This window comes from Microcaecilia unicolor, chromosome 9 (genome assembly GCF_901765095.1).
Source record: "Microcaecilia unicolor chromosome 9, aMicUni1.1, whole genome shotgun sequence".
Lineage (NCBI taxonomy): Eukaryota > Metazoa > Chordata > Amphibia > Gymnophiona > Siphonopidae > Microcaecilia > Microcaecilia unicolor.
The window spans coordinates 30,754,110-30,767,242 of record NC_044039.1 but is presented as its reverse complement, the minus strand read 5'-3'; the positions used below and the strand labels follow the sequence as shown (position 1 = coordinate 30,767,242).

At 48.1% G+C, this 13,133-nt stretch overlaps 1 protein-coding gene across 2 annotated transcripts in view; it reads left to right on the top strand.

Annotated features, from left to right (window-relative positions):
• The window catches only part of SPIC (Spi-C transcription factor), a 30,994-nt gene that overhangs the window by 15,290 nt on the left and 2,571 nt on the right, over positions 1 to 13,133 (top strand). For both annotated transcript variants that reach the window (XM_030214884.1, XM_030214883.1), the window contains exons 5-6: positions 1,524 to 1,636; positions 3,581 to 3,698. In XM_030214884.1, the coding sequence (XP_030070744.1) occupies positions 1,524 to 1,636; positions 3,581 to 3,698 (231 nt within the window). The remainder of the gene's footprint in view (positions 1 to 1,523; positions 1,637 to 3,580; positions 3,699 to 13,133) is intronic.

Genomic DNA, 13,133 nt, shown 5'->3' with positions numbered 1-13,133 from the left:
TAGTAGATGACGGCAGAAAAAGACCTGCACGGTCCATCCAGTCTGCCCAACAAGATAAACTCATATGTGTTACTTTTTGTGTATACCTTTCCTTGATTTGTATCTGCCATTTTCAGGGCACAGACCGTAGAAGTCTTGCCCAGCACTAGCCCCACCTCCCAAGCACCAGCCCCACCTCCCACGGCTCTGCCACCCAATCTCCACTAAGCTTCATTTCTCCCTACATTCATCCACAATGGTCCAGCATCTCTCCTTCTCTATCACTGCACTTCCCCCTACATAGTCCAGGATCTGCAACAACTCCTACTTCCAAGGTCCAGCATCTTTCCCTCTCTCTCCCTCCACCCCCCCCCCCCCACATGGTCCAGCATCTCTCCAACTCCTACCTCCAAGGTCCAGCATCTTTTCCTCTCTCTCCACTTCCCCATATAGTCCAGCATCTCTCCAACAACTCGTCCCTTTCCCCGAGGTCTAGCATATTTCCCTGTCTCCTTCCACTCCCCCACCAAGATGGTCCGACATATCTCTCTCCACTCTCTTCCTACACTCCAGTACCTCTCCATCAACACTCCCCTCCCATAGTACAGCATCTCACTCTCTCCCCCACCCCACATGGTGCAGCACCTCTTCACCTACATCCCCTCACATAGTGCAGACTCTCATCCCGCACCCACGCCCCGCTCCCTCACTATCCCGCATTTTCCCTTCTTGCTGAACTCTTACCACATTACCAAGAACTTCTTGATCATAACAAATAGACACTATATTTAATGCTAACGTCTAAGCGCTGGAGAGCAAGCTTCCTTTTACCCACTCGCAACATCGGGGCAGGAAAATGCAGACTTTAAAATGTTGTTCGTCCAATCCAGAACCGATACGTCACTATCAATTGAAGGCTTCATAGCCTATCGAGTGGCTACCACTGTATAACACCATAGACGTCTATCAAAAGAAAAATATGGACGTCTGACAAAAAAATGTGTGAAAAGCAATTCAATAAAGGCAGCCCAGTGCATGGTGGAGTTAAGACCTCGAGGTTCCAGCGTTTTTAATCGGTGGATCCATCGCTGTTCCACCTGTTGTAATCTTCTACTGCGGTCTCCCCCACGTATGTGGTCCTTTACACAATCAATAGCCTAGCATTTTAGCGAATCAAAGCAACGTTGGAATTCTTTATAATGAGATACCAAGGGTGCTCCCAATGTTAACGAAGAAATGCAGGATTTATGTTCACTCAACCGTAAGCTCAAACGTCTATCTGTTTTGCCCACGTATAACTTTCTACACAGGCATTGAAGAACATACACCACATGATCATATTTGCATGTAGTTCACGCCGCAGTTTGATGAGACTTTTTGCTCTTAATTTATATAGACACTTTTCACTGCATGTGTGTTTTTTGAGACTTTCAATATTATCAAGCAGTGAATTTGATCTGTGTCGATTATTAAAGTAATAAACAAGACTTGCATTGTTTCTGTTGCTGGTGTCTTCTATACTTCTTTACTTTTCTGCTTCTCAGATTACAAAAATTACCTGACTTTTATCAACCACCATCCTCATGTCAGAGCAAATGCCAATATGTATGATCTGCCACCTCTAGACGCACCTATATGTAATTGGAGAGACCTAACAGTAAGTAGAAACTGCCAACTCAATGAATGTGATGCACAATTACTCCAGATCCTTTAGAGGTTATCTTAAGCAGGGCCTCCCAAACCCGTCCTGGGAATCTCAAAGCCACTTTGGTTTTCAGAATATCCACAACATATATGCATGAGATATATTTGCATACAGAGGGGCTCAGTATCTGCAAATTTGTCTCAGGCATTTTCATTGTGGATATCCTGAAATCCTCGGAGCGGGATAGGGAAAGTGCTGGAGCCCGTTTCTCTGGGTTTCCAAGGCAATGCTATAAAGTTCTGGCTAATGCTTTTGTTCCAGTTACATATCTAAATTTTCAGAAAACTATCATATGTACTTGTTCAAGCCTTTCAGTACAAGCCTTGTTTGACTACAAAGCCTTGATATCTTCAATGTATAACCTTGGCACACCAGTCACACCTGAAGTCTCTATTATTTTTTATGAAATCTCTTTTATTGAATAAATCACAGGTAATTTACTCACAGTCAGATGTTCAGACGTAGTGCCCCAGGACACAGAGACTCCGTAATCCTGAGAGCTGTTTTAGTGGTCACAGTCAGATGTTCAGAAGTAGTGCCCCAGGGCACAGAGACTCTGTAATCCTGAGAGCTGTTTTAGTGGTTGGAGGTAGAGATCTGAAGAGAGGTAGCTTTATTGCAGGTGAGGAATAGTTGAGCAGATAGAAGTGGTTCAAAGCTGGGTGACTGGAGAGTGCAATATCTCATTAGGGAGGAGATATTTTCAAGGTAAAACACCAAGTTCATTGAAGGGAGTTTCAGCAGGACAGTGCTATCTGAAGCAAGATGGTGAATGCCTCATGTCTGCAGCAAGATGGTGAATGCCTCATGGCTGAAGGGACAAAGAGGTCAAGAAGCCTCACACAGGCTCAGGGAGGAGCAGGTAAAGACCAATGGGGACAGAACCTGCCATCGGGTAGCAAGGGGTGGTCCTAGAGGAAGGCTCTCGATTGAAGGGAAAGGTCATACCTGGCTGATCTCTCAGGACAGAGATAGTAAGACTGACCAGGAAATGATAGCAGGCAGACAAAGGGGCCAGGCTTGGCTGAGAGACAAAAGAGGTCTGGGCAGCCTCACAACCAGTGGTAACCGTTCTTATACAGACAGACAAGTGTAGTTGCATTGCCTGTGAACTACATTACACACAATGCCTTGCTCACATATCTCTGCAGTGAGAACTGCAGCCATGATAATCCTTAGAAATCATAATAACAGTAAAAGCATTAAACACATTTTAGGATCACATTATAGACTCGTGTGAGGCTGTCAGAAGACAGAACAACACTCCTACAAATGTGTGTACATTTGCATGTGTAACCCTTTTATAAACTGTGTATTGATAGGACATGGGTTTGTGAGTTGATTCGACTGGCATTTTGATTTGGAGCATTTCATAAGGACTGTTTGTGTGCTGCTGACAGAGGGACCCTTTTACAAAGGCGTGGTAGGCTCTGACTGCGTGCAGCGTGCTCCAAAACGAGGGGCCAATTCACCCCTTGTATAAAATGACTAAGCACACAGAAAATTATATTTTAACTGTTGAACTAATCAAGTGACATTGTACTACCATAAAACTAAGGAGAATAACTGTTCATGTGTGATTCAAAGGTTAACATTTTTACATATTGATTTAGCACCATGAAACAGAAGCCAGCTGGAAAGCGGCCTGACTGTTCCCTGGGAATTCCCAATGTGCTAGAATTACATAGGATGCCCTGGGGGAAAAGGAAACCATTTCCTAGAACTCAGTATTGCTAGATAAAAATAGTACACATAATAAGGATTCTACCCACAGCATGCAAGAAAAACAAGACATTTCAAACTTCCTTCATTCTTACAAGATATCTGTCTTTCTATGTCAGATTAGTTGTCATTTGCTTTTCAGCCACTGTCTGTATCTCCCCTAATTGCTCCTAGACTGTTGATGCAGAGTTACATCTGGAAGAAAATTTCCACCACATGCTGCAGAATGTTCCAGAAGGTCAGCTGGTGCATGCTGTACGGACAACTGCTGTCCAGCAAAAGGAAGGAAAAGGTTGGTGGAGAAAAAAGTGTCTGTTCTCTGAATTTATCAGTTAAAGGGGCCCTTTTAATAAGCTAAGTACATTTTAACATAGGACGTTCCTGTGCACTAATCCCATATTCTAATGCAGCAGTATTTAAGGCAGTTTTCAATTACTTTTATTTGAGGTTATGTGCTATTGTTCACATTAGCTTGCATTACCTGAAAAAAGGTTAATGTGGGAGCACTTACTGCCTGCTATTTAGGGGGAACTAAGGGGTTCTTTTAGAGTGGTGGTAAGCCCAATATGGGCTTACTGCTCGCTCTTTTGGAACTACTGCCAGCCCAACGCCGCCGGTAGTCCAGCCCCAAGCGTGTGCCATTTCTGAGGGAAACCTTCCCCCCCTCCCCCGAAAATGGCTTGCACATTGGTAACCCAGTGGTAATTAGGCATCGCCGTGCACTGCCAGGTTACTGCTGGGTTAGCGCGGGAGCCCTTATCGCCACCTCAATAGGTGGCAGTAAGGGTTCCCCATTGCACATGTGCTGGGGGCTTTCTTACACACTGTGATAAAAAGGGCCCTGGCACATGGGAAAAATGGCCCCCGCCACCAGCGCAGGCCCCTTTCTTCCACAGCTTGGTAAAAGGGTACCTAAATGATCCTGCATTAACCAGTTACTAATGCAAACACATTAGCTGGTTAACACTTACAGGCCTATGCCCCACCCATGACATACCCCAAGCAAAAACTATTTTAAAAATTAGCTAACACATGCGTTAGCGCGTGCTGACAGGCAAACTTTAATACATTTTGCAGTAAGTTAAGGACACATTGAGGGGCATAATCGAATGCGGCCATCTCTAATGACGGCCCCGTAAAGTGGCATACCCGACCGCATTATCGAAACAAGATGGCCAGCCAGCTTTCGTTTCGATAATACGGTCGAGGATGCCCAAATCTCAACATTTGGCCTGCCCTTAGAGATCGCCGGCATTAGAGATGGACGCCATTGGTTTTCACCAATAATGGAAACTAATGGCGGCCATCCCAAACCCAGCCAAATCCAAGCCATTTGGTCGTGGGAGGAGCCAGCATTTGTAGTGCACTGGTCCCCCTCACATGCCAGGACACCAACCGGGCACCCTAGGGGGCACTGCAGTGGACTTCACAAATTGATCCCAGGTGCATAGCTCCCTTACCTTGGGTGCTGAGCCCCCCCCAAAACCCCCCAAACCCACTACCCACAACTGTACAACACTACCATAGCCCTTAAAGGGTAACTGGGGGCACCTAGATGTGGATACAGTGGGTTTCGGGTGGGTTTTGGAGGGCTCCCATTTACCACCATAAGTGTAACAAGTGTGGGGGGGGGGGGGCCTGGGTCCACCTGCCTGAAGTGCACTGCAGTACCCACTAAAAACTGCTCCAGGGACCTGCATAGTGCTGTGATGGAGCTGGGTATGATATTTGAGGCTGGCATGTTTTTTATTTTTATTTTTTAGGGTGAGAGGGGGTTGGTGACCACTGGGGGAGTAAGGGGAGGTGATCCCCGATTTCCTCCGGTGGTCATCTGGTCACCTTTTCGAGGCTTGGTCGTGAACAAAAAGGGGCCAAGTAAAGCCAGCCAAATGCTCATCAGGGCCGGCCTTCTTTTTTCCATTATCGCCCCCGTCCCGCCTTTGGTACACTGCCGACACGCCCCCTTGAACTTTGGCCAGCCCTGCGACGGAAAGCAGTTGAAGCCAGCCAAAATCGGCTTTCAATTATACCGATTTAGCCGGCCTTAGGAGAAGGCCAGCCATCTCCCGATTTGTGTCGGAAGATGGCCGCCCTTCTCCTTCGAAAATAAGCAGGATTAGCACTAAGAGGCATTTTTACTGAGCCATGGCAAAAAGTGGCCTGTGGCAGTGCGAGCATGTCTTTTGGGCATGTGCCGGGCCAGTTTTTACCGTGTCCTGAAAAAAGGGCCTTTTTTAAAGGGGCCATAAAATGGACGTGCAGCAAAATTAAAACCAATGCATGTCCATTTTCGGTCTGAGACCTTACTGACCGCCCGTCGCTGAACCCTGTCCCTTCCTAGTGTACCTTACAGGCATCCCCGGTGTCTGCAGTGATTCAATTATTGCTGCCTGCGTTGGCCCTGCAGGCTTCTGTCGGCTGGATCCCACCCTTGCTTTCATCATTTCCTGTCTGGCGGGACCCGGCTGATGGAAGCCTGCGGAGCCGGCACAGGCAGCGATAATTGAATCAGTGCAGGCACTGGGGATGCTTGTAAGGTACACCAGGAAGCAGGGGCGTATCTGCGTGGGGCCACAGGGGCCTGGGCCCCCGCAGATTTCGCCCTGGACCCCCCTACCACAGACCCTCTCCACCTCCCCCTCCCTCCCGCCCGCCCGCCACCAACCCGTCGCCGATCTTTGCTGACGGGGGACCCCAAGCCCCCGCCAGCCGAAGTCCTCTCTTCCGTGCAGGATGCAAGTTGCAATGCTTCCTGTTCTTCTGAATCTGACGTCCTGCACGTACAACGTGCAGAACGTCAGACTCAGAATTTGGAATTCAGTCTGACGTCCTGCGCGTTGTACGTGCAGGACGTCAGACTCAGAAGAACAGGAAGCATTGCAACTTGCAGCGGCGCAGCCTGCATGGAAGAGAGGACCTCGGCTGGCGGGGGGTTGGGGTCCCCTGCCAGCAAAGGTAAGTGACAGCAGCGGGGGAGGGTTGGCGGCGGCGAGGGGGGGGTCTAGCAGTGGCGGGGGGGGGGGGCTAAAATGTGCCCCCTCCCTCTGGCTTTGGCCCCCCCCTACCGCCAGAGTCCAGATATGCCCCTGCCAGGAAGGGACAGGTTTCAGCAATGGGCGGTCAGAGGCTGGGACGCCGTGGAGGAGGAGAAATGTTAATGTGGGGTAGGTGAAAAAAAAATCTAAATCTTGGGGGGGGGGGGGGGGCTATGAAGTGCCATGCTGTGGAAGGGCCCATCTAAGTTAGCTGTAGGCCCGTCCAAATACTGGGTCTGGCTAAGCCGCCGGGCATGAATAGATCAGGGGCATGCCCACCACTTATGCGTGCAGGTCATAGAATACTATCAGTTATGTGCATGACAGCATAGCACCCATCCCCATGACTAAAATTTAGGCGTGACCATTTATACCAACTAAAATCTAGCGTAAATGCCAGCACCTAATTTAGGCATGGATCAGACATATTCTGTAACAGTGCGCTTAATTTTCAGGAATGTCCACAACCAGCCCATAACCCTCCCATGGCCATGCCCTCTTTTGAGATCCACATATTAGAATTTATGTGCACCACTTTACAGAATATGCTTAGAAAATTGCACATGCAGATTCTAATTAGTGCCAATTAGTGCCGATAATTGCTTGTTATTGGCCAATTATTGGCACAAATTGGCTTGTTAATGAATTAAATTGCACACACAACTTGGCCGCACTGCTAAATTTGCATACGCAACTTTAGTTGCCAAATATTGAATCTGGGCCTTAATGCACAACATCCCAGCGCTTAACTTTAGGCAACCTATAGAGAACTATCCCCTATCCAGACAGTGCTATTGAAAATCTATACAGACCACCTCAGTGCTACCTGGATGGCACCAGGCCAGTATAGGGTAGAATGAGGGCAGAGCCAGAGTTATCTACTTAACTGCAATACTCAGTCAGCCAATCAGCTACCTCTCTGGACAAAGTTAGCGCAGGAAAAAAAGGTGTACTAACTTTATGCAGTTAGCTATCTGAATAACAGGCTCAATATCACCACTAGTCAGATAGTGACACCCATCACCAGGGCCGCGGAGAGGGGGGGCAGGGGGGACAAAATTCCCTGGGCCTAGCCTGGCGCCAGGGTCAGGCTGCCGGCGCTTCAGTCCCCGGTCTCACCTACCTGCCTCCTCAGCTCCGGGCCCCCTGAATTCGAAGCGGCAGTCAGAGATCGCCTCCCTTTGGGCCTTCCCTCCCTGTGTCATGCCCTCACAGAAAACCGGAAGTTACATCAGACGAGGGCGGGATGCAGGGAGAGAAGGCCAGAAGAGAGGTGATCTGCGACTGCCGCTTTGAATGCAGGGGGCCCGGAGCCGTGGAGGCAGGCAGGTGAGACCGGGGACTGCAGCGGCGGGGGGAGCGATGGGGTGCGGTAGCAGTGGGGGGCAGAGGCGGGGCGGTCTTGCCCCAGGCCCAGCCTAGTCTGTCGGCGGCCCTGCCCATCACCACCGTATTTGGATAGTCAGTGCTGGTTACCATCTAGATACTGATACTGAACATCTGGATAAATCAAATGGTATCGTCCCCGAAAAAACTCACATAACTCTGGTGGAAAGGAAGGGGGTTCTTATGAAAATGTATTTATTTATTATTTAACATTATTTATATTCCACTTAGTTCACAATTCCTAGCAGATTCCAAAAGTATCACACATAGGGGCCCTTTTACAAAGTCATGTAAGGGTCTGCACGTGTGCAGCATGTGTCAAATTGGCATTACTGCCCGGTTAGTGCATTCGCCTGGTGGTAATTCTGAGTTTGGCACATGCCAAAAACACACGGTAGAAAATAATTTTCTATTCTCTACCGCGGGGCTGTTCCTGGTGGTAATTGGCAGTTGGCGCGCGCTGGACAGTTACAACATGGGTAACGCAGGAGGCCTTACTGCTAAGTCAATGGGTGGCATTAAGGGCTCAGGCCATAAATAGACGCATGTTGGTTTTCATTTTGCCGCACGTCCGTTTCCCAGTTCCCCCCCCACCCAAATCCCTTTTTTCCAGATGTGCTGGAGAAATGATCCAGTGCACATCCAATACACGCACCCATACTATCGCAGGCCACGTTTTGGTGTGCCTTTGTAAAAAGGCCCCACAGATAAAATAAACAGATACATCACAAATAATAAAACAGATACATTTCATATTCTAAAATATACAGCAAAACAAATTGAAAAATTAAGCAAAATCTTACAAAAGGAAGCGCCACATTAAGTCACAAAAAACAATTGAAGGCCAGTCTCAGCCTTTGTTGAAGCCTTATGCAAATGCCTCCTGGAATTAAAAAAAAAAAAAAAGCCTTAATCTGCTTCCTAAAAGAAAGATAGGATTCAATTTTTCTTAAGTCAAAAGGCTGTGAGTTCCATAATGTGGGGCTAAATACTTGAAACCTGAAGGACCTAAGGCCAAGTAAATTAACAGTACGAAAACCAGGAATTTCCAGAAAATTTTATCAGCAGATCTCAGAGACCAAACAGGCTTATACACTTTTAAAGCAGTAGACAAGATTGAGGGAGCATCATTTTTCAAAATCTTAAAAACTAAAGTCAAAATCTTAAAATGAATCCTTTTTTCAAATGGTAGTCAATGCAAAGAAACTAAAAACAGGAGTGATGCGATGAAATCGTGAGGTTTGAGCAACCAGACAAGCTGCAGAGTTCTAAGCAACCTGCAAAGATTTTAACGCGTAAACTGGAAGACCAACCAGCAAAGCGTTACAATAAGAAATAAGAAGAAAACTGAAGTGACAGTTCGGTGCAGTACATTACCTCTGAAGGATCACCTCTTAATTTAATTAACTCAGACCCAATTCAGAGGTCCTCCACGTGGTCACATAATGGGGATTAACTGACTGGAAAAGCCCAAATTGATCAATCAGATTGGGATTTTCTGTTGAATAAATCCCCCGTGTGCAATCATACATCAGCCATGTAGATAGGTTTATTTCTCTCATGTATTTCCCAATGCCATATCAACTGTTCTGCTTATTTTCCCATACTCTTATCTAGGAAAATATAGTCAGTGAATGGTTTATAATATTTGTTTTTTTAAGCACTATCACACCGCAGCATAGCAACCACTGGAGTCACCAAGGACTGTGTTTTCAAAAAGGTATAAAAGATTCCCCGCCCACATCCATAAATCATTAAGGCCTCCCTGTTTGTAAGCTTAAAAGAAATGAGTTGGACGGAGAGAGGTTGAAGGCTTAAGTGAATTTGATTCATCAGTAACAGCGAAGCAGTTTACAAACACTTCAATATTGGGATGAAGAACACATGCAAAGATGGGCCAGAGAACAGGAAACACAGACATAACTAAGACAATAAATTAAGGGGTCCATGTACAAAGCCACGGTAAAAAGTGGCCTGCGGTAATGTGGGCGTGTCTTGGGCATGTGCTGGGCCACTTTTTACCGTGGCTGGGAAAAAGTCCATTTTTTAAATGGGCCAGGAAATGGGCGTGCGTAAAAATTAAAACTAGCACGTGCCTATTTACGGCCTGATCGCTTGCCGCCAACCATTGACTTAGCGATAAGGGCTTGTACACTACCCACATGGTAACCATGCAGCGTGTGCCAACCTGGCTGTGCTGCTGATTTCTGCCAGGAAAGCCCCCCCCCCCTCCCCCCACGGTAGAAAATAGAAAAATATTTTCTACTGCCAGATTCGACGCGCTCCAAACTCGGAATTACCACTGGACGCACACGCTACCCAGGTGGTAGTGCCGATTTGGTGCACGCTACCTGCGCGCTAGCCCTCCCGCGGCTTTGTAAAAGGGCCTCATACAGAGAAGGATGATTGGAGAGGGTAAAGATTAGCTGAACTAGTGCCTCAGTGCAGTGGCGTTCCTAGGGTGGCTGACACCCGGGGCGGATCGCTGATGCGCCCCCCCTGGGTGCAGCGACCCCCCACCTCCGGTGAAAGGACACCTCCCCCCCCCCCTGGCAAAAGGACACCCCCCGGGTGCATTTTGACCTGCTGGGGGGGTGCCGTGCGCCTCTTGGCTTCGCTCGTTCCATGTTCCCTCTGCCCCGGAACAACCTGTTCCGGGGCAGAGGGAGCACGGAACAAGCGGAGCTGACAAGCGCGCAGCACCCCCCCCCAGTGGCGTGCACACGGGGCGGACCACCCCCCCTTGGTACGCCACTGCCTCAGTGGCAGTACAGTACCTAGGCAGCATTCACAGACCCAAGAAGTCACCACAACCAGTGGCATAGATATGTGGGGCCAGGGGGGGCCTGGACCCCCGTAGATTTGGCCCTGGACCCCCCTGCCAATGACCCTCTCGACCCCGCCTCCCGCCGCCAACCTGCCATCGCCGTCACCTGCCTTTGCTGGCGGGGGACCCCAACCGCCGCAAGCCCAGGAAGCCTGTTGCAAGAAGAGGACCTCAGCTGGCGGGGGTGGGGTCCCCCACCAGCAAAGGTAGGCGATGGCGGGTTGGCGGCGAGAGGGGGGTCGAGAGGATCATCGGCAGGGGGGGCAAAGTTGGTGGTGGTAGCGGCGGGGGGGTCGGCAATTGCGGGGCGGGGGAGTGGGGTGTCGGCAATGGCGGGGGGGGGGAACTAAAATGTGCCCCCTCACCTCGGGCTCTGGACCCCCCTCCCGCCGGTCTGGCTACGCCCCTGGCCACAATGATTGCAAAATAGTGATTAACTCGTAGTGAAATTAGGGGCTTGAGATCACAGTTCTCAAAGAATCGTTGGGAGTCTCACCCTTAACCAAAGGCATATCGCTATAATGATCAGTTTACATATGTTAGGGAGGCAAACTTATGCACGTGAATGAAAGCTCATGGCTCCAGATCTGAGCCATTGTCCTGACTGAACCAGCAGCCGAAATAGGCAGGAGGAAAATGATAGCTTACAAAAAGAGGGCAGAGATGTTTTAATGAACTCTGCCATTATAAATGCTTGAAAAAAAGCTCTGCATACAAAAATCTGTAGATTAAAGTAGTCAAGGAGTCAGGGCTGGGACAAATGTTTTTTTTTTTTTGTGGACAACCTTCTTATTGTGGAAAACCCTTCCTTTCTGAGATGGGTGTGAATCAATGCAATAAAAAGTAGCAGGGTTAAACTGCACAGAGCAGGTATTCATATTAGTATTCATAGGAGTGGAGGAGTGGCCTAGTGGTTAGAGCACTGGTCTTGCAATCCAGAGGTGGCCAGTTCAAATCCCACTGCTGCTCCTTTTGATCTTGGGCAAGTCACTTAATCCTCCATTGCCTCAGGTACAATCTTAGATTGTGAGCCCTCCTGGTTCAGAGAAATATCCAGTGTACCTGAATGTAACTCACCTTGAGCTACTAGTGAAAAAAGGTGTGAGCAAAATGGAAATAAAGTAAATAAATAAAGCATATACCTCAGATTCTATATACCATATTTTTCGGACCATAAGACGCACCTAGGTTTTAGAGGAGGGAAATAGGAAAAAAAAATTTTCCTTTTTCCCTCCTCTAAAACCTAGGTGCTCCGGTGCGTCTTGTCCGAGTTCGGGATCGCCCTCCCCTACTCACGTCACGCGATGTTCTCTGGTGGTCTAGTGACGTCGGGGCAGGAAAGAGCCCCCTCTTTCCTGCCCAGCGCGCTGCTCTCCGTCCTCCTGTATGCTGCCTGACGGTCTCGGCGAGATTCAAAATGGCCGCCGAGACTTCAATTCTCGGCGGCCATTTTGAATCTCGCTGAGACCGTCAGTCAGGCAGCATACAGGAGGACGGAGAGCAGCGCGCTGGGCAGGAAAGAGGGGGCTCTTTCCTGCCCCGACGTCACTAGACCACCAGAGAACATCGCGTGACGTGAGTAGGGGAGGGCGATCCCGAACTCGGGGGGAGGGCGATCCCGAAATCGGACCTCGCTACCTTCGGACTATAAGACGCACCCCCCCATTTTCCTCCCAAATTTGGGGGGAAAAGAGTGCGTCTTATAGTCCGAAAAATACGGTAGTATGCCTAGAGATCTGCACCAAAATCAGCTCGGATTCTATAACAATGTGAGTAACTTAACAAGCTAATGAGTGCTGATAACAGCACTTAACAAGCTATAATGAGCATTAATTGGCACTGATTAGAATTTAGGTGCACAACTCGCTAAGCGTATTCCGTAACAATGTGCGCTGAACTTCTAACGTGTGCAGGCAAAAAGGGGCGTGGAAATGGGTGTTCCAAAATTTAGATGCCTAGTGCACCTAAACCTAGTGCACCTAAACCTATGCACAGGGATTTACACCAAGTTTTCGTCAGCACTGATTTTTTTTAGGCACCATATATAGAATCTCCTCCATAGGGCCTTATTCTATAAAGGTTATGCTCCTAAATTTACGCTTCTAAAATTTATGCTCCTAAATTAGGAGCATAATCTATTTTGGAGCATAAATTTAGGAGCATAAATTTTAGGAGCGTAAATTTAGGAGCATAACCTTTATAGAAAAAGGCCCATAGGAGTGCATTCTACATAGTGCGCCAAATCGGTGCTGAAAAAAGCTCTATTGTATAAGCCATGCTTAACGTTAGGTGCAGTTTATAGAATAGCACTTACATCTGGGAATCGCACCTAATTGCACCAACTAAAACATGGTGCAAATGTACATTCCTAAATTAAGCGTGTTTTCCTCTTATTCTATAACTGCGCATGTTCATTTTAGGAACACCCCCCCTTCTGCCCATGATCATCCCATTTCCACACCCCCTTTTTGAACTCGCG